Below are 22,302 nucleotides of genomic sequence, written 5' to 3'. Positions count from 1 at the left end.
GAAATTTGGAGGCTACGTAGCATAACCCATTGGGTTGTAGAGCATCATGAAGAGGCCTTTGGTACCCAATGCCAGTTTTGGGGATTGAAGCTCTGCTCTTTTCAGGCGTAGGTGGCATGAGACACTCCACACCTTTGGGAGAGGACCTGAAACTCAAAGGGTCTCTCCCCTGTGAAAAGCTACAGGTCAGCTGTAGCAAGGAGAGGAAGAGTTTTTAAGCTCTCCCTGCTCTGATTACTCACGGATGAGCTGCAGGGGCAGCCCCACACCACAGCCCATCGCCCTCGCAGCTCCTCAAGGGACCACTGAGCGCCCACATCCAGCACAGCAGCCCCCCGGGCAGCAGTAGAGCCATCCAGCTGCACGGCACACATCTTCGGCACGCCGTAGCTGGGGGGAGCATACGGCACAAGCCAACTCTGGAGCCTGACGTTCAATGAGACTTGACAGGTCCCACCGAGGTCTGCAGGCGGAGAAAGAGCCTGGGGTCCCCAAGCCATCGACAGCGCCTTGACACTGCCCAGCCCCAGTGTGCCCAGGGCATGCGGGATTCAGCATTTAGATCATCTCACAGCAGGCTGGCAGGGCCCCAGCGGCGCCAGCATCATCCCGTCTGCGAGAGCATGGGGCTGGCTCGCAATGCACTTTTACCCTTGGCGTGGGGGCGGGAGGCGGGGGGGTGCATGTGCAGGGACATTCTTCACTTGTCACCCTCGGGCTTAGGCTGTTTCTTTCTCTGCAATCACCTAAAGGTGAGGAGGAGTTGAAAAACATTACACTGACAGCGCTGTCGGAGCTGCGGATATAGGGCCTTCCGCTCACGCCAAGCAAACCCTCTGGAATGGTTTGGACGCGATAGGTAAACAGTGTCGGGCTTGCTCAGCAGGGAGACATTTGTATTTAGATGTTATAGATAAGTGGTGCATATTTGAGACATCTGAAAGTTATTATTCCAGGCAGTTTCTAAACAGAGAATCGCAGTTGCATAGCCCCTTAACTCCGAGCTGACAGGCAGGATAATGATTTAAATTATTGTTAAACATAGGCTCTGTTTTAAGTGGATGGAATTCAACATCATGGTAGGTTTGGGGGAATGGGGGTATGCTGCAAAACACAACATTTCCAATTGCTGGAGCTCTGATCCACAGGACCTTCTACGCCAACACCAAGCATCTCTATATGCTATGAAAATGGCAGCTGTAGAGATCCTCAAAAAGGCACCACCACTCAGCTATCTTCTGGATCATTACCACTCCCTCTAATTGCAACATATTTGATTAAGAGAAATGCCTTTTTGAAAGCAAAACGTAAGAAGTTTTCACAGACCGTAAAACAGAGTTCGGCAGTGAATCATAATTATTTTTTATAATGCTTCTGAAATACAAGTGATTTATGCTTCCTTGAGTTCAATAAGGTTATGTTTATTATACTCTGTTTTTAACGAAGACTATACTGATTCATTCTTCATCACAAGTGACTTGAAGCGCAACTATTAGGTTGTATTAAATCAGAGTACTACATTTGTTTCATCTGTGAGGAGTTTGTTTTCCAATGCTGTAAGGTAGGGCTGGTACCCCTGCGCTCGGCTCCCCCCGCAGCCCCGCCACCCTGCAGGCACATTCCGCAGATACTGCCATCGGAGAAGGCTTTTTGCCCCCGCCATAAGCTGCTTTCTGACATGCCAAAGGTTAAGTGTGACAGCACACACCGGCTCCATACTGCAGCTTTTACGCAGGCAAAGCTCCAGCAAAAACAAACCCGTCTCTTATGTGGAAAGGAGAAAGGGGAGGAAAAATTAATTTCTTGCTTATTCAGCATCTGATTGTCTCTCTGTGTCACGAGTGAGCTCCCAGGCAGTATTTCCAACCTACAGCATCCTTATTTCCCAGATGGGTAATTCACAATAATGCAGGCGAGAGGGTCTCATCTCTGCTCGTAGCATGAACATGCAATTGGGCCTAAAAAAAAAGCAATTGTACCTTGTCACTTAAGGGAAATTACATGGCTGATTAATAATGAATGAGCCTCACAAAGGCCACCCATTCTGCTCAGCGTACCAACATCTTATCCTAATTATTCTCACGAATAATACCTAGAATTGTTTGGAAATTTAGGGGAAATTGAGTTCAGTCACCTAAGGTTTAATAACAGTTGTGTCTAGCAGGGCAGGAGCATCACAGCAGAGCCTTTGGCATATGCAACACAATATAAAATTGAATCATGAAACAGCAACTCATGTCTCTGCCAGAAACACACACTCACGAGGCACAGAAGTCAAAGGTAAGGTGTTTCTGTTGGACTGGTAGCTTGGCTAGCCAACTTTAACACATGAGGAGTCAAATAACTCAGAGGAATTGAAAGCCACAATACCCTGTCAAGAAGAAACGCAGTATCTCCACCTGCAGAAAGCAGACACTTGTGTGATTTGTCTCAGGAAGATAAGAAATCTGAGCCTGGATCAGGAGCTCAATCCTTTACCACTAAAATTAAGGATGGCTTTTTGTCCCTTCCTGTTAACCATTAGTTATTGATCTGATGTACTCATACCAGTGTGTAAAGGCTTTCCCCTGCAGGCAGTGCTTGGTTGCTTTTCCTGGACAATTAAATCCTAATAAATATTCTTCTCTCATAAAAATAATGGACCAATCTGTCTGGGCTTTTTTTTTTTTTTCCTCTGGTAAGGCGAAAAAGAAAAAAAATAATCCTAGAGCTTGGCAGGAAGCAAACAAGCAAGCAAAAAACCCAAGTGGGTATTAAAGCTACTACTGCCCTATTTGAAGAACCCGAGAGAACCACAAAAGGAAACTGCAGCAATCAATAGAAAACATGGAAATGGTTCCTAAGTCCTCAAGCTGGGCATTGAATTTGTGCAGTGACAAACCCCCTGAGGCAGGCTCAGGGACCTCACCTGCCTCCTGTGACCTGCAAGAAGCAATGCCTGCTCCTTCCTGCAGCCCTTTCAGCTGCTGCTCAGCCGACAGCACATCCTTCAGAAAAAGGAGAGGTACAATGGCGACTGGAAGCAGGATTTCCTCCTGCGTTTGCTTCCAGAGCCAGAGGCTCTCTGTAAGGAAAGGGAAACCTCCTCGAGCCTCCAAACCCCTCCTGGCCACAGCACAGCCCAACGCAGAAAACAGACTGACGGCACTCCACTCTTTCAACGGGCAGCCAACATGGTCCTGCCCTCCAGACATAAAATCTGAGAGACAAACATGTGTCGGAGAGACTAAATGAATGATAAGGGCCCCAAAGAGAGTATTTCCCACTTATTTTTCATTCTGGTCTACCTTTAGTAACTCCAGATAAGCTACTCATCTAACTAGTCGAACCCAAAAGGATTCAAAACCTATCTATCCAAAACATTTCGGGATAGTCCATTTTGGCAGAAGACCTCAGCAGAACGTGGCCAATTTGAAGACCCGTCATTACTAAATCCTCATGTCCTGGCACAAGCTGATAAAGCCGCTGTGTTCCCTCTCCACCTGTGACCCAAGATTTCTTAGTCTCCAGAGAAATAAATCCTGCTAGTTTCTGTAGTCATCCTCATGCCCTACAGCCAGCATGGACTCAACTACCTGACAATGGGAAACTGCAACACTAAAACCGGTTTGGGATATTCTTTGGTGTCACCTTCTTTTCCACTTGTGGCATCGACTGACAGAACAACAGACAAGTCTCCAAACAAAATCACTGCGGCGTCGACTGCTCGGCTTCACTAAAGTCAGGAAAAGGATATTAAATATGGAGACAGGGTTGCAATCAGCCTTTCTGAGGAAATAATAACCTGGGAAATTCTGAGTCATGCTGATTTGTGATCAAGGACTGTGACTGAGATACCAAAAAAAGGAATTGAATCAGATTTTCATGGCTGTGTCAGAATGAATTAATTCTCATCATATAACTGGAAAAGATTTAACATCACAGAAGCATTTTTAGAATGACAGCAGGATATGGAGGCTGTGGTAAGGAAGAAAGGGAAAGATAAAGTAAAACTAAATATACCATAAAATAATAGCCTGGTCAAATATCTGCCAATAGGAACATCCTGAGGAGGGGACAGCAGTTGTAAGCATCTGGGACTGCTGGCTGCAAATACGCCCGGTGCAATGCTTATGCCGGGATAACCGACAGTGAAACATCTCCAGCAGTGACAGTGAAACTTAGGTCTAAAGCCAGGGGCAGATGGCTGCTTGGGCTTGAACAGTGGCTGCCATTTACCCCTGTGCCCATCTCGGAGAGGAGCTAAGATTTTTTTCTCACTTTTGTTGTTGCCAGCAAAACTCTTAAGGTAAATCAGATGTCAGGTGACCTCACTCTGATTCTAGCTAAACCAAAGTCAGGCTATTTCAATTCTAAATGCTTGCCCATAGAAATGATTCAGGATAGCATAACTACCATAACTAGGCTTTTTAAAGCCACGTTTGCAAGTAATTTGCATTAACTTTCTAGGTTGCCCATTGTAACTAAATCATCTGCAGAAAAGTACTGCACTCAGTACATATTTTAGAGAGGTGCTTTTCTCAACCAAGCAAGGAAGATTAGACTCTCAAGCTCAACTCGATAGGCAGGAGTTCATCTGGCAGCAAATTTCACAGGCACAGACTGAGGAGTGTGAAATCCCCACTGCAAAGCACTGACAAACAAAGGAGTATCTACTCTCTCCTCACACAGCCTCCTCACCTTCACCCAAAACACCCCTTTGATAGATCTGTCAGTGTTTGATATTAGCAGAAGACTTATGTAATAACTATATGATGAAAAGAGACGTTGCAAAGAGGAATAAGTGTTATCAAGAGCACAACAAAAAGCCACTAATCTAATTCAGGATGTAAGAAACACATCTGACACAGATATTTCCATACGTCATTTTTCTCGTGTATCTTCATGATCCCTTTGATAGAGAGAGTGTCAGTAGTATGCACTTGACCTGATAAAAGAGCTCACATCTTCAAGGAACATGCCAGACATCCAGAGTGACCCAAGCAAAACAGTTCAAACACACCTGTTTGAAGAGCACCCTGTGCTGTCCAGATAAAGGGGAAAAAAATCCCAACCCAAAGCCTTTGGGTTATGAATTATCAACACAAAGTCAAAATGAGCCAGTGATTTACAAGTGTAAATTGAACCTTGTATGACTGAAGAAACCAGGCAAGAAAGGTATCTTGGTGACTGGGTTGTTCTTGCCTTCCCCATCAATATAACCTGAGCTCTCTTTGCCAAACCTGTCCTTCTTCCATCACTTTCAGACAGCAGTTCACCCTGTTTCCATGCTTTCATCTTCCTGTTCCCCTCATGCTTCTGGACCCCTTCTTAAACCTTCCTGCACAGAAACTAGCCATGTTTTCCAAGAAAAGCAAGCATTGCTGGGAGGAAACCTCTCTATCCCCCTCCAACTTCAGCAGTGCGTGCAACCCTCCCCTGCCCATGGCCATGCTCATCTCTCTCGTCCTCCTCTTCCTCAAAGAGTCTTTGCTTCTCAGAAAAACCATTAAGCACAGAGCCTGATCCCTGCATAACCATTGATTACTGATTAACCACAGACCACTGGTTTTGACCTAGCAAGCCCTGCACAGAACCCAGTAACAAGCAGATGGCAAAGAAAAAGATCCAGCAAAGCACTTAAGCACACGGCTATCTTTAGGAATGTGAATTAACAGACTTACTCAGGCATATACCCAATTTCTGGCACACCAGATACAACTACATATGTGCAAGAGGTGGGTAAGTAGTTAACCATCCTGTTGAATTCAGGCCCTGCAGCCTATGCAGTCTTCTTTTCTGAGCAACTGAGAATGGGTAAACTGTCCAGTGGGGAACTATACACCTTTAAAAAAATGGTATTTCACTTCCCGCTTAAATTTCTCCTCCATCAGCTTTCATCCATTAGCCTGCCAATGCAAAGCACCCTCTGCCTCGCCACTAGATTGTTACTTAGACTCTCTGGAGCTTATCTGGTTTATGACGGAGCATTGGTCTTTTAGATCTCACATCCAAACCCAAAGCATTATAAATTATCATACAAATAGTCATAATAGTGATTATGGCTTAAGACCAAATCATCTATGTATTTCTCTTGAGTAAGCCAATTAGGCTGAGTTGAAATTGCCAGTCCCTGCAGCTCCACAGAGAAATTCTCCATCAGTCCAGTTTTCTTTCCATCTGTTTCTAGCACTGACCTTCAGCATGAGGCCAATTTCCTTCCACCTGGCCAAGCAGCGTTACAGTCGAGATCTGCAGACTCTACCGTGTTAGGAACAAAGCAATAAAAAGTGTTTTGACAAATGCAGGCAACATCAGGGCTCATCTGAGACACAAGTATACTCCACAGTGTATGGATTCATTGAATCAGATCCAGCTAGAACCAACCAGGCCTCAGAAACAGGAGCAGAAACCTACAGGACTGGTGTTTTTCTCAAAAAGGTGCTTTCACACAAACCGTGCTGGGATAACAGAGCGGTCTGCTGATGCCCATGAAAAGCTCAGGAGGGTGATGGCTGCTGCCTACAGATACCAAAGAGGGCAAAGAAAATCAAGCAGGGAAACACCACTGCAGGAGGAGGAGGAAATGTAAATGTCTATGGAAACACATCGATCAAACTGTCATCAAGTTCAAGTAAACACTTACACAGCTCTGAATTGCTGGGATGCTCCGGACTCAGACATGCAGAGAAAGAGGGAACACTCTGCATTAAAGGTTTTGGAGTCTTCAGATCCTTCCATGCCAGTGGTGCAGTATTTATTGGCATGGTGTCAGGGTGGGAATAGGATTATTGGATTGTAAAGGCTTTTTCCCTGGAGTGGTCTTTATCCTCTTGAAAGAAGATAGAGCAATTAAACTTTTTTTTTTTTTCCTGAAGAGAATTAATTGTCTGTGAAGGGTCACACTGGGAGCCAGATGCATCACAAGAGATTTTCATCTTCTTAAACACACTAGCCATACCCAGTGGCACGAGATTTGATTCACTGGCCAGCAATCTGATTTATCAGTCTTTTATCCCTAGCTACAGACTAAGAATTTACCAATCCCAAGTAAGCTGAATCTCAAAATCTAATAGGTGCAGATGGAATGGACATTTCTTTTAAAATATTTCTGTAAAGGCCTTTAATATCAAAATGATGCTAATTCTAAAGAATCAAAACTTGTAAGTGACTGGACATACTGCTCTAGCCTATATACATGGAAATGTTTTTTCTAAATTTTGCAGAGTTCTGCCAACAGTAGCCTGCTGTAATTGCCATGACAATAGGTATTTACCTCACACATGTCAGTACAAGGGATGACATTTTCACCAAATGCCACAACATAGGGAAAACATGTAATACTGTCAGAAGAACATATTACGAAAATATGAATAAGAGAGTGTGATAGATGAATGCAAGATCCAGATTTCCCTAAGTGTCTGTGCAGGAGAGAGGAGCCCAGCGTCTCACTGAGCACAGCACCTTGCAGGATCACCTGCATCATAAGCAGAGCTGATGTAACCTCTGCATCAAAACCAGGAGTCGATTCAGCGCAGGTAGTAAATCTTGGAAAACAGAAGTAGTAGCTCAGCATGACTAAAGATGAAAGGCAGGAGAAAATAACACCTACCCTTGCAGAAATTTTTTCCAAGGAGGACCTAGAGATGCTGATTGCTGTCAGAGGCAGGACACTGGATTCAGCAGACCTTCAGTGATCCAATACGTGTGTCCCACACTAAGGCCAGGACTAGGAAGGAGACTGCAGCAAGCTGAGGACAGAAGAGTGGTGCCAGACTGCTGAGGCCCGCTTGGCCTCGGGCTCTGGCTCCAGCATGGGGTGAAGCAGATTTGCAGGGAAGAGCACACACACACGTGGGGCAGCACAGGGATCCTTCCTCCATCCATGCCCCAGTCTCCCCAACCCCTGCCCCAGAGCACCAGCCATGCCTTTGGATTTGCCTGCCCTGAAAGCACCACTGAAAATTTTACTTTTTAAGAAATTCCTTCATTTGACTCAATAAATCCTCTATCTAAAGAACTCCAAAGTTGCACTGTACTGTTTGTACAGACCCCCAGTCATATGAATTGCATTTCATACTCATCAGAAGAGAGTCACATACAGCTGATGAACAGAGAGGCCCTTTCTGCCTATGAAATCCCAACTAATTAATATTTTGGCATAAATAAATAAATGGGTCATTCTAGCCTACGTAGCATCTAGCATCATGATTTAGTGTGAGACACAGCGCCTAAGGGCAGTTACTGGTAGCCGGTATCAGGCACAGTCTTAGGCATCATACAGACAATAACATTTTGATGCAAGAATGCACCATAATTTAGCAACAGTCACAGTGATAGCACAGTTTGGTGAGAAATTAACACTGTGGCCGGCAGTACTGTATATTTGACTGGGCTGGGCATTGCTGCACCAGTCCATCAGTGCTGGGAGAGCAGCTTTCAGTGACTGCAGACCTGAGTCACTAATGAAAGACCTTCTGAGTTTGCACAAGCAGATGACACCACTTGCATTTTTGCCATCTTTCAGGCACTTGTGAACAGTTCCACTCACACAGACCCCAAGAGACTCACTTCTCCTGCCAAGGGTACGTGGAAGGAGAGGTCCTGGCTTGGATCGGCACAGGTTCCCTCAGTCAAAATGCTGTTTTCTTCAAGACAAGCCAGGCAAGGTCTGGAGGGGCTTCTCCTGCTCAGTGTTTGGCCAAAGAAAAGTGATGAATGAGCAAAAACCCGGGGCTAGTTTCAGTGTAAAGCCAGAGGGACTCCACAGGTGACTCCAAGTTTAGGCTGGTAAAACTGAGAGTAGGGTAGGGCTATGAGTAAGGATTTCCAGACTGAGTCCAACAACAACAGTTCTGCTTACACTGCTTGGAGAAACAAATGGAGACTTCAGAGTACAAAGCAATCTCATTTTTAGCTCTGTTGCTGATACGGATGGAAAAGCCAATTTAGTTTTAATAAAGGTGTCAAACTTTTTTAATAACCCAGACACCTACAGGGACAACAAAATCATATCCTCTGTACGGTAAATTGCATATTCAGCAGCTGCGATACCAATTAGACATTGAAATGACAAACTGCTATCTCATGCCCTCAGAGACATACTGTACAGAGCCGGTGTTTAGATTTATCATATAAGCAATGTTTAGCTGTCATCTGTCATACAGGCTTAGGGGAAAGGGCCTCCACAGCTGGAACAGCTGGAATTGCAAGATTAGCACAATAAATTGTTAGACTTTTACCAGATGATCTACTCAGTTTACATCCAAAACTTAGCTCCAGCTCCAACTGTCTTACACTGGAGTAAACGCACTCTTTTTGTCAAGCTATAGGTTTATGAATGAAGAGGAATTAGCTTTCAGCATTACAGCCCATGGTTTGTACACTTTAAACTATTTTGCTGAATATTTTGGAGAAAAGTATTAAGAAAGCTGCAAAGGTTAATTCCCTGTACCAACATATTCTCTCCACCTTTCTTTTTAAGACACTTAATTACTTACAGAATTAGAATAGGAACCACATAAGACAAGCTAAGGAAAATACAATCACATGTGGCATTAAGTATCAGTTAAGAGAACGTATCTTTTTAAAAAACAACATAGACACTTTATCCTAGTGATTTAAATCAAAACGCCACAATGTTTGCTAACACAAGGGACTCTGAAATGTTTCTCGAAAAAAATACACTGCTCCATTAGTGATGTTATTATTCTCTAAGGCCCTCTCTATACTAGACACTTTAACTAACTATAAGTGTGTAATGAATTCAGTATATATTCAATTATTCCAGTAGTTTATACCTTTAGTAAAAGTAAAATAAGGTCAAAGCCCTTTTAAATGGAATCACTGTTTCCAGACTACAGGTTCCACACTTATGCTAAGAAAATAATAACACTTAGCAAAGGCAAGATAAACTTCTTAGTTTATCTCCTTTATCTCCTCTTATTTACCTCCTTAAACCAACAGCCACATCACTCATCAGAACAGATATTTAACGTGAAGGCATTTTTTTTTTTTTTAAACGCAGGGGCCTGTCTTTGCAGGGTCAGCATCTGAACTGCAGCGTTCACATACCCATAACGTAAACACCACTTGCAATTGTCAGAGTTTTCATAATTCGTTGTGCTTTTATGGGTAACATGGAAAATATTATTATATAGCCCTTCTTGCTGTGTTAGGAACAATATTTCAGCTTACCAGAACTAGAGGAACTTTATAAAGCACAGAATTTATTTTTCCACTGGTCATTCAGTCTTGTTACAGTCTTCATTTTTCCCAGTCTGGGGCAATAATAGCCAGACTAATCCCTCTTAAATGTATTCCTACCCAGGTTCACTTGCAGGCTCTCCTGATGCCAACGTGAATATTTTGTGGATAAAATGTGCCCAACGGTGCATTATGTGCCAGATTTTGTCCTTTCTGTTCACCTGTAGCAACACCTTAGCCCCATGAGCAGTCCTGCTAAGGCAAAGGTGGTTCAGGTGAAAGCAACAGGTACACGGACGAGTCACGCTGATAAAATATATGTAACACGCACAGCCTCTGTGCAATTTCCTAAGTCAACACTTCATCAAGACCCAGTGAAGCCTGAAATGCTGATCGCCCCAGAGACCATATTTTGCTTGGCATCTGGCTGTTCTGACTTACTGGGTGTTTGCCATCCAACCGCAGAGCCCGAAGCCCCCATTGCTGCCAGCGGGAGGGCAGGGCAGAGCCCGGGAGATGCTGCCTTCCCCTGCGGGCCACCGCAGGCTCACGGGCACAAATCCTCTGCTGTTTACAATCAAACGCAAAGAGAAGGGAAAAAAGCCACTGCCTTCACGCAGCCAAGATGAGCTCCGGCTTGCTTAAAAGCACTGTCTCCGGCAGCCTTATCAGAGACCGAGAAGACAGAGAGACCTTCAAGCACAAGGAGCTGCCTTGGGGCTGTGGGTTAACTTTTGGGTACCTATCGCATCTGGAAAAATACGTCCCTCCAGAGGTACTAAGGCAAAGCAGGGATTAATTAAAACAGCAAGAGATGAGTTATTTATTAAACTGTTTTCACATTTTTAGCCGTGTCAGAGAGCTTCCCGCAGCTGCCATAGAGACAACAGCTACAGACAATAAAACTTTATGAGCAATTTAAATTCTCTCTCCCCTTAGGAGATGCGGAAAAACAATGACAACTGACTGTTTGCAGGTCGTGTATATCTTGCCTTCATTAAGTAGGACTCTGTTTAAACACATATTATTCTTTTGCATCAGATATAGTCACAGACTTCCACAGAGAGGGTAAATAGTTTATAGCTTCCACTTTCAACAATACACTATAAAAATACACTGCAGTCATATTTGATTATCCAATTTTGTTTAGTGCGAAGCACTCTCGGCAGATCAGTCTGCTTACTTGCATGTGTCAGAATAGCAACAGAAATGGATTCCCGTGGGCAATGGAAAATAAGCTTTGCACTTGGAAAATAAAATAGTAATAACCACATGGTAAAACTGCAGATGCATGTGATAAATTAGATTTATCATCAGTCTTATACCATTCACACCTGAAATTTGCCCATAAATCCACCTCATTTGAGGCTTATTTAATGTTTCTTCTGCCCCGGAGGTAGAGATTCAATTTACCTAAGAACTGACAAGGGTGAAGAAAGAAAATCGTTTCCTTCTTTCCCTACAAAATCTGCAACTTCCTTGTCAAACATACACTAGTTTGAGTCCCAAGATGGGTACATTTCCACCCCCGATCACTTCACATTTTAACTTTTGATACTTTGCAAACATGAAGCAATAAGAAGCTAGGAAGAGGGCCTGAAGAAAGAAAAGATTTCTCAAATATCTAATATAATATACAGCACTGCCAGTTAATTATACTAGGATCTGTATATGCATTTATTACTGAAGTATATATTTATACTATTTCTACTTCAGGTAAATCTAATAGATGCACATTTAATACATATGCCCATGTATATTTTTTCACATATTTTATATTTACAAGAGGTGGCGAAGCTTTGCTTTCAACAGGTGCCTCTCAGTGTGCCAATACAAATAAAATTATCCTTGGTTTTCCAAGTCTGTGCTGGTAAAAGACCAAGACCACTTTGAAATACTGCATGAATAAAAATACAGAAGGATGGGAGAAGAGCGTGGACAGAGAAATAAACAGTAAGGGGGTTTGGTTGCTGACTCTGCTAGTAATGAATGGGACTAAAGAAAATTAACAGACTGTTCCCTCCCATTACTCCACTGGAAATACAGGGTGGGTAGAGGGGTATGCTTAGATCATAATTTCTTTGTAGTCCCATTTTTCCATACTTTTAGAGCACGTATATTGTGCTTTGAAAGAAAAGACAGTAGATGGTAGGACTAGATGATCTTCATAGGTCCTTTCCAATCGTAACCATTCTGCAATCCTATGCTACAACATCACTGCCAAAACAATGGGGCAATTTTCAAAAAGACATCATACAACAGGTAAACCTGGAATTTCCCACCAAAAGGTACAGGAATATGCCAAAAACACACATTATGCTTTACCGTACACATCACTGAGGAAAGCTGCCATCCTTGCTGTACTGCAGTGAGTCCATCGGAAGTGTACACGAACATTTCTCCGCCTATGCCAGGTTCACTTGCCAAGTGCTTGAAAGAAAGAGGCTAATAAGAGACAACACCATTTGGTTCCCATGAGCTGCCATCCTTCCTCCAGGGCTCTGAAGACCCCAGGATTTAAACAGCTGGTCCTTTCCTTTTCTTTTTTGAGGTTTTATTATAGCAGAGAGGCAGCAGATTGCTTATATTCCATTTTTCTCGGACTCTTTTTGAAGTGTGAATGAGCATGTGTGCATGTTGAAGTGATAACATAAGGCTAAGACACATTTCTAGTAAATATTACTTTAAATTATCCTGGAATGTAAAAGTGCACTTGTGCAAAACTATCTGCCCAAAAAGGGAAGCAGAGCTGTAAACCATCCTGCCTGCAAGTTGAGCATGTCGGCAGGAGAGACGCTGTATAAGGGCATGTTTACAGGTCACGTAAGCCTGTATCTACGCTGAAACTCATGCCCTAAAACACAGAACATGCATGCACTCAATTGCAACAACCTCCCCTATGCGGGCCTTTACATCATGGCAGGAGACCAGCTGAGACCCTGTGGTCAGAGGAGACCAGATTCCTGGGTGAATTTAAGCCTTTTTATGTTTGTCCTATGGGTAGAGGCGTGGAAAGCAAGGAGCAGCCTCTCACCTGTGACCGAGTGTGTGAGCACTGTGAACCTCATCCACCTTCAAGGTGGATTTAAGCCAGTCTCTCATTTTTGACTCACTCCAGCAGTGACAGGCAAGACATGGTCCAAACTCAGGTCCTGACCTCCCCTCAGCTGAGATGCAGTGGACCATGCAAGTCCTTTTTACCTGTTTCAGAACAAAATCAAGAAGCTGCTTAAAGGGCTCTGCTTCTGAACACAGCAAGGGCAGCCAGACCCAGGAACATCTGTGACAGCCACATAAACCTGCGCATTGACAGCAGTAACGACATGTGGGTAATTATCAGTAAGGCTGATGCTATGGTTAAATCCATAAGCAGAAGGAAATGAAGAATTAAGGTACAAAACAGCTGTTTCTCTTTCACCCACAGGAGCAATTTAGTGATGGAAGCCTGTGATGCTGACAGAGAGGGAGGCACAACTGAGCTGGGCAACAAGGCTGATGGCATCCCTGAATCGGGTGACACTGCTGTATAACCTCTGGCAAATCCCTAACTCTCCCAAGTTTTGGGCCCCCTTTTGTTCAAGTCTCTCTTTATTAAATCTGTAAGACAGTAACAGTGTCGCTTGACTTGGTCATTGCCCTGCTTTACCGGGCCCCTTATTTTGGCTGGAACTGCTACTGTAGTGCGGATAAGCAAAACAAAAATGTGAAGTTTTGGAAGTTGTGACTTTTGGGGACATAAATGCACATTGTGCATTTCCCTGCAGAGCTGGGATCTTGCAGTGACACAAGACTTACTGCTGCACCTCTTTCCTTTGGGCAAGTCTGATTTTGGAAGTGAAGTTTCATTATTGGGAGTGGGAAGGGAATAATTCTGCAATAAACAGAGAGACAGCCACCAGAAACGGTAAAGCTTTTGGTCAGATTCTTGGGTGGAACACACATAAAAGCAAATGGAGGCAGTGTAGACCCTGCAACCCTACAGTCATTGGGAAAACAGTGAGGCTCAAGAACAAGGAATATGTCTGGGGTTGACGAGGGAATAAATCACTGAACTGGAATCTGAAATGCTAGGCTCTTCTGTTCAACATACCACTTAAGCATCCCCAGCCTCCATCAGATGCCCTGCATACCATACCAGGCTGAATTCGACCATATGTTTGTAGCTAAGCTATGAAATTCATTTGTCAAGTCCCGGGAGGTTTTGGCAAGTTGTCCTGTACTATATGTGTGGTCTGCTACACACTAAAACAGGCGTGCAGAGCATCGCAGTGGGTATGTCTATAAGATCCGGAGGCACCACAGCCGACAATTTCCCTGCTCTGACTTTTAGTGCTGTGTAATAATGAATGGAGATAGAAAGGACTCAAGTTGAAGATGTTTCGGCACAGTTGCTAGGCTTAAAGCCTGCTGAAGGCTGCTGGAATGAGCTATAAATACATATCTGAGCTCCACGCCAACTGTGTAAACTCAGAAGCTGCCTGCTTCATTCAGGGACTTTATACCCACCGGAAAGTCCGGAGGCTGTTCATCTAGAGGCAAGTCAGTGGCTGGCAAGGGTCAGATTTTCCCTGTGAAAGGGGACGTGGAAGACGCTAGAACAACGCAGGGGTGGATGACGGATAGGAAATGATTTCTTGGGTGTTTTGAAAAGAAACACATAATCCGGAGTTATGGGCCCTCATTAATCAGGCGTAGGAGTCCTGAGGTGCCAAATCTTGCAAGAACAGCCGGAGGACTTGAAATCATTCGTAAGCTCTTCCTAACTGAACCCTTGGCATGACGTTTGCCCAAATTCTAGATCCCAATTCAAATATCACCACCTTGGCCTACGAACAGTTGCCTAGTGGCTCTAATTCAAGCTGATTCACAACAAAAGATAAATCTTTCTGCTCCTAAAAGAAAGCAAAAGGCTGCCGAGAAATTCTTTAATTCCTCTGCCTAGTGGAATCTTGGGCCGGTAGTTTTTGCAGCAAGAAGAGGTCAGTCCCATTTCTTCACCTCCTGAACCCACATCCCTCTTCCCTGCTGTGTGGGTTGTTACGGGAAGTCCTGCCACCATATTTTTTTAATACAGCAAGCACTGCAGAAAGAAGGCAGAACTGTCAGATAGAGGCTTCATTAAAGTTTTTTTTTATATAGCATGAAGGTGTAATTTTAACAGAGATTATTAGGCTGCATGACAGGAAAAAGCCAAGTTCTCTCTCAGCCTAGCAAGATCATCTCATCTTCAGAAGGAACTTCAGCTCATGAAGGTCAGCAGGTACCATCTAACCTTTTCCACGGTGAAAACAAGACTCAGTAAATTACTGTTAAATGGAGAAGTGCTGTGATTTGCACCCCAGTGACAATGCGAAGCCAACTCTAAGGCTGCATGCTGACACCTGTGGTCCCCCAGCAATAAAGCTGCCCCTTAAGCTGGATCCTTGGAGACTCTTTTCAGTTCTTCTAAGATGTATAAACTCAAGCAGCCCACACCTTGACAGCCTGCACATTGGGGGCTAGATTGAGTCCTCCTCATGAATGCCAGACTACCTCCGTTTCAGCAGATGGCAGATGACACAGGCACTCAGCACTCCTTGTCTTCCAACCCCAACACTGTATCCAACCTTCAGGCTCCAGAGGATGAATCAAACTCCTCTGTGAAAGCAACATCCTGGCAAAACCAACCACAGCTTCTCACAGGTAATTTGGAACACATCCATGTTTCAAATCTGCCCACTAAACCAGCCAGAAAATCACAATAGTTCCATCCAGGAAGGATTTATCCATAACACATAAAATGCATTTCGCCACTTCGGCATTGGGAAAAGTGGGAAAGCAGCAGATGAGATAAACAGAAAGTTTTACAAGGTATATGCCACACTGCAGACTATGCTCTGATAGAGCAGCACCTCCAAGCAGAAATCCACTTACTTACAGACGGCTTCTAGTGCTATACTGTTGCGGTTGTTCTCCACCTCCCACTCGTGTTATATTTATGTGCTAAGTTTCAAACTCCCACTGATCCACGCTGTGAGATGCTCTGGGGAGGAACAGCGGCCGTTTCCCTGCGCCTCTCCCAGCCCAGAGAGGGTGACAGGCAGCATCAGGCTGGCCTTTCACCAGGGACGGCTCAGCATCATCCTGTGCGTTTGGACCCAGGTACTCACCTAAGAGCTGCACTCCGCGGGTGAGTCCGTAGACGTCGATCAAAGCCCAGAGGGGCTCTGCCGTCCTCACCCCACTGAAGAAGAGCATCGCAGCAGAGTCGTTCACTCGATAGAAAACCCGTCCCTTCTTGTCCACCCAGAAGGCTATGATGTTTCCCTCATTCGCAAACTCTTCTGGCAGAGCCTTGGCCCAAAAACCGCTTTGGGAAACCAAGTCAGGGCATGCGTACTTCGGCAGAGTGTCGGGGTTAATCCTCGATGGATCCTTGGAAGTGAACCCCAGTCGAAGAGCCCCACTCCAGCAACACTGCTTTTTAGTGATCTGCAAAGATAACAGCAGCAATAACAGCATTTGGCACTTGAACATCTACTTACACGCTACAGGCTCTATGCCATCGAGCACCAACAGTCACCACGCAGATGAGCCCATTAGATTTAGGAAACATTTTACCCACCAAACACTGCTGTAGCTTTTTCAGCTGCAAGCAGTAATGCTGCACACTTAGGATACAACACACATATTTAAAAAAAAAAAAAAAATCTATGTGAAGAGGTGAAATGTAATTACAGCTGTATGATGACTCACTTCTATTTCTAGGGTAATTCCTTTTGGCCTAAGAGTCACCCTGTCGCAAAATGTACCAAAAAAAATGGCCATAAGAGCTTTTATTGCAGCACCTGAAGCATCAGTGATCTTCCTCTGTGGTGCTCAGATGATGGGATCTCCCATGACCTGAGGGAAAAGCACTGGCTCCAGAATAACAGTCACCACCATAGGGTTTTCTGGGTTTCCCAGCCAAGGAAAAGACAGTCCTACCCCTGTTTAGCTTGTCAGACTGGACGAAATCGCAGCTCTGCAGCAGAGAACTTGTGTGTGGGAAATCATGATTTAACTATATTAAATACACAATTAGGCGGAAATGATAGATGTTGTCTTATGATTGGGGAAAACCCATTTATTTCAGCTGTGAGTGGTGTTTTTCAAGATATGTTACGCACATCTACACCCCGCCAGTCAGTATGAGGTTACTCAGCGTGCCTGGGGTCAGGAACATCTGCTACAGTTGTTGAGAGGGTGCATGTGTCATATCCACCCTTCTGCACCTGAGAGACAGCAGGACAAAGAACCACAGATGCCTCCAGAGTCATTGGCTTCTTCTCACATGAACTGAGCCCTGGACTTAAGGAGATCCAAGGGGAGCAGGCAGCAGGTCCTAAACATGTGCAGCACATCTGAAACACCACTCAGTTACAAGGTCTCTTTCTTCCCATGGAAGCAGGGAGTCTTCCAGGGTTAGTAGGGTCCCCAGATGGAGATGATGTCCTTGAAGAATTTCTTCTCTCATTTTTTTGTTCGAGTATGAACTTGCTGGGAATTATTCCTCTCAAAGGGATTCAGCCTGTCAGCATCCAGACTATGAAAGACCCAAGGATGCTGGATCCAATCCTGATGCGGGGCCAGGACAGTTCCAGCACGCCAGCTGACACATAATTGGTGTTTCTGTTGATGCCCTGAACCTGCAGTAAACATGACCGCACTCAAGATAGCCCTCTTCCATCGAAGCCTTGGCAGCCTCAAGCAGTTTCACTCTTGGCTGCAGGACAAGGGCAGAAACACAGATAGGTACCACAGATCAGATGTCATACAAAACTTGCTACCTTACTGTAATTTCTCCCTCTGTCAAAGTGCTGATGGCTCAGATGTGTCGCTACGCCAGAGACTGAACTGTCCAGGACTGGGGGACTTTGTTCTCAAAAGCCTGGCAGCGGCTCCTCGTGTCCCAGCTAGGAAGCCAACAGCACAGGATTTTCACCAAGGGATTCTCCAAGACATTTTCTTTGGACTTGTGAATTCTCTTCTAATCACATTTGTAAATATTGCATTTTTCTTTCACATGTTCCTCTCCAAGGAAAATCTAGAATGTGTGCCCTTGGGGGCACAACAATCTCACAACAAAGATGTTGTTCAAAGCCTGGAGATAATTGAAGCACCAGAGAGAATAACTCAGAGCTTCAGAAAAATGCTTATCAGTTAAGCGAACACTGCTCTTTATCCCTACTCAGTCCAGCCAAGCACTGAAACTGTTTACATGAAACACTTGAGCACTGACCTCAGTCCCAGGAATCATGGGAAGCTCCCACTTGCGGGATGGACACTGGGGTGGCACTAAAAAAGACTGAAGCAGATTTGCTATTTCATATGCCTGGCCAGGATGGGATGGGACCATGCATATCCCCAGTGGAAGGGGGAAGGATGGGGCATGCATGTGCCAAAACAGGGAATATATGCATACTCCAAGCAGCAGCCTGGATTATTTATTGCAGCAAATTTACTGCAAGCCCTAAAAGCTTTTGGGTCTGAGATAAATATGGCCTCATTGTTATTCGCACAATTTACTCTTTCACAGTCTCTTGCCAATACTTCACAGCAATCACAGGCCGCATGGAGTAAATATTCATATGGTAATCGAGGCTGCACATGTTCCATGTATTAATCAGCACCTATAAACAGTTCTCAATACAGTCTGACCACAGGCAAACTAATATCCAAATTAAAATCTAGTATAAAGCCTGCCAAGAATTAGACACAGCTGGACAAAGGGTACACAGTTTTGCTAAAAAAGGCAATGGTTAATGATGGACCAAATTCTCTCTTCAGAAGAGCAGCCACTGCTAGCAAAAAAGCTTGGGAGGTCCACTGGGTACCAGAAGGGGAGGAAAAGACACAATCTACATACAAACTGTGAAGCCGTGGCTGCTTTCACAGACGCAGGCTCCTGCTCTTGTGCCACCTTTGACAACCTCACCCCGCTCCCCAGCGGTGCCCCGAGTTACACAGAAGAAACCTTACTGGGACACATATCTTGCGGGTAAAGAAAGAGGAAATTTTCCCAAACCCCACACAGCTCTGACTGCCTGACAGCATTCCCAAAGCTGCAAAGAAATCTCAGAATAAAATCCACGATACAACACCTAAGAAACAGAATGGTATCTCCTGACTTCTTTCTTCTGGTTTTTCGAAGGGAGTTTAGACTTCACAGGACCTGAATGTCTGGGTTCATGGTTAGTCTTTAGCTGGTGAGGAGGTTTAAGACAGCATTTTCCCCAGGCACACACAGTAACAAGGCAATCGCAGGATGGACTTATGAGAAAAGCAAAGATGTTTTCTCATTTCCATCCACTCCTTGAGTGCTGAAGCCTGTTGATTATTCCCACGGCACCTTCCCATTGGACTCAGCAGGAGCTCTGCTCATAAATCCCTTGCGCAGAAATAAAAGATTTGCATGCATATTCCTCACATATGTTATGCAAGCTAAAATCCTAAAATATACAGTAATAAACAAGCGCGAATTTCCTGAGATAACAACATTGTTTCAGAATGAGGAAGGAATAGCCCAGAACCTTCGCCTAAGCCACTAAACCCACTCAAATCTTTGATGGTGTTTTCAAAAATGAAATGCTGCTTTCATCTCCTCCCAAATAATTTTTTTGCAGTTGTTTGTCCAAACTGCTTGCCAACACTGAAAAAAATCCCATCAGGCAACGTGAGGGAGTCCTGCTGGGTTTCTAGCCTGAATGGAAGCGGTAAGAGCTCCACAGGAAACATAACAAACCTGTAGGAGGGATTTTCTACCTGTGGGCCTGAGCCTGAAATCACTGAAATCCCTGTATATTTTCAAAAGGAGGCATATTCCTCATTTCTTGCTCCTTTGCTGGCTGTGAGGGAAGAGGCAGGGAAGGCTGACACACTGCTGTATGTCCCAGCACTCTGGGACCTCTAGCAATGGGCAGCAGTGGGATCACTCAGACTCAGTAGCTACACACAGATAAACCTCCTGGAAAAATCCTTGTGCATAAATGAAGGATTTGCAGGCAGATCTTTCATGTGTGCCACGAACTAAAGTCTGCCAAAGAAGATGACCTACTTTGTGCCAATGAAATGCACAGAATCAGCTAAGAACAGAAAAATGCAGTCCAACAAACTAGAGGGCATAAAGATTGGAAAATATCTGTGGATAAAGTGCAAGGGGCCTCAAGCTCCTTCAGGGTGCTGACAGCCTAAAAAGCGCTCCAATTCCTAAGGGGACTGATGAATTTCGTCATCGGGAAGCAGCTCCCTGTGCACATGGAGGCTGAACTTCCCACGCCGGCTGCAGCACAAGGGGGACCAACTCCATCTTCTTGGCTACCACAGACACAAAGGAAGTGAAATCAGCCTCTGCCGGTGAGAATGTGATGACTGCAATGTTCTCTCCTCTGACCTTAATGCTATCAGGTAAGTGATTCCACAAAGCAGTCAGCAGATCGCCAGAAAGATCCTTTCCTCAGACAGCAAGTGTGACACCGCACTGACTGCTCCTTTCATCCTTTCAGCTAAACCCTTTTATCTTCCCTGCCAAGCACACCAGCAAGCACCATCTCTTCCAGGTCCTTTTTGCTTGCCTTTTCACCTCTTATCTGTTGGCTGAGGAGAGGCTGACTCCCACCGCCATGAGACCAGCCCTCATTGCTGCCTTGTTTACAGGAAGAAAAGGGTTTGGTGTGGAACCGAACACGTTAACTAACTCCTCTGCACGCAAAGCCTAGAGGACACATCGGCTAGAGAGACACTGAGGCTGCTGCCTTTCAGGCTGACCAATACAGCCCTTTTTTCTTGCCATTTTCCAAGCTATCCCAATGTAATCTGGGGTTCCTTGTCTAACATCCAGATAAGCTCTTTTCTTCCCAGTTTCTATAGAGGCCTGTACCAATGGCTCTAAGAACTACAATGACAAAAGCAGAAGTACCAACAAAGATTGCAGATCTGTAAGGCCAAGATCGGACTACTGTGCTAACGACCTTCAACACCCCAACATTCAACCACAGCATCTCCCACGGCAATAAGGGAAGGTATTGCTTACTTACCTTAAGCCTGACTTGTTCATAAATAATGATGGGCCTGTTGCTGAAGGTAATGGCGTTGCAGAAGCTAGCCTGGCGCTTCACTGCCTTCTGCGTCGTGTCCATGATGATTTGGGATCCCTTCGTGTGGGGATGGAAAAGCAGAGGGCTGATGGACAGAGCTCCACATTGTGGGATGGGGAGACAGTGCTTCTGTTTGTGGTGGCATCGGTGGGAGGAAGCCGAAAATGACCCACCTATGGAATCTAAAAGGAGAATGGAGAAAAAAGAAAAAGGGCTTCAAATCTGCTGTGAATAGTAAGTAAAAAAACTTTCAATGCAAAACAAAAGCAGGGGTACTTCAGAGGGGAACTATAGATCAAAATAAAAGTTAGCCAAATCCCCTCTCTATAAATCACTAAGGGTTTCTAGAGCATCTTGAACAGTAAGAGGCCACATGGATACAGAAGGCTCCTGTCTGGACAGTCTCATCGTACAGAGCACGACATGGAGAACACAGCTCAGCACTGAAATCACAGGCCATTTTGAGGCTACGCACCAGAAGAAAAGGCAAGAATTGGTTCCAAAACTGAAGCAAAGCATGTGTGAAGTTGCTGTATCAAAGCTGTCATATTTAGGGAAAATCTTCCACTCCTAGAAGACTCCCACACAACTTGACCATTTCACTCACTCCTCCTTGGCAACAGAAACTCCATGGACCCTTGCCTCCACGTGTCCTATCCACCCTTGCTATGTGCCAGCTCAGACACATACACTGCTAAACTCAAGTACCACTCAGCGATAACCCACCTGGATTCCTCCACCAACCACCATCCATTCTCCTCTCTTCTCCACTGATGGGAACCCCAGCTGAGATCCCACTTGTTGTGAAGGCATTGATCAGCACGCTATGATTACGGTGAGGAAAGCGAAGAGGGAGAAAGGCTATGAAGCAGGGAGGAGATTACGTCTTTCTCTAACGACAGCCCTACACAAAGAGTCAACGCACGATCTACGCAGTCAGGACAGCAGCTTTGTTCATGAATGAATGGATGGATGGATGGATGCGTGAGTTTCTTTTCAACAG

The 22,302-nt window shown here is 44.7% G+C and overlaps 1 protein-coding gene across 1 annotated transcript in view; it reads right to left on the bottom strand.

Moving 5' to 3' along the window:
* NEURL1 (neuralized E3 ubiquitin protein ligase 1) overlaps positions 1 to 21,931 on the bottom strand; it is a 65,949-nt gene extending 44,018 nt beyond the window's left edge. Inside the window, exons 1-3 of the mRNA XM_009881621.1 lie at positions 21,907 to 21,931; positions 21,240 to 21,481; positions 16,335 to 16,656 (exon numbers count right to left, since the gene is read on the bottom strand). Coding sequence (XP_009879923.1) covers positions 16,335 to 16,656; positions 21,240 to 21,481; positions 21,907 to 21,931 — 589 coding nt within the window. The remainder of the gene's footprint in view (positions 1 to 16,334; positions 16,657 to 21,239; positions 21,482 to 21,906) is intronic.
* Between the last annotated feature and the right edge of the window lie 371 nt (positions 21,932 to 22,302).

The sequence above is a fragment of the Charadrius vociferus genome, unplaced genomic scaffold, assembly GCF_000708025.1.
Source record: "Charadrius vociferus isolate BGI_N301 unplaced genomic scaffold, ASM70802v2 scaffold282, whole genome shotgun sequence".
NCBI classification, from domain to species: domain Eukaryota; kingdom Metazoa; phylum Chordata; class Aves; order Charadriiformes; family Charadriidae; genus Charadrius; species Charadrius vociferus.
Note: the sequence above shows the minus strand (reverse complement) of the source record. Positions and strands in the feature narration are given on the sequence as shown.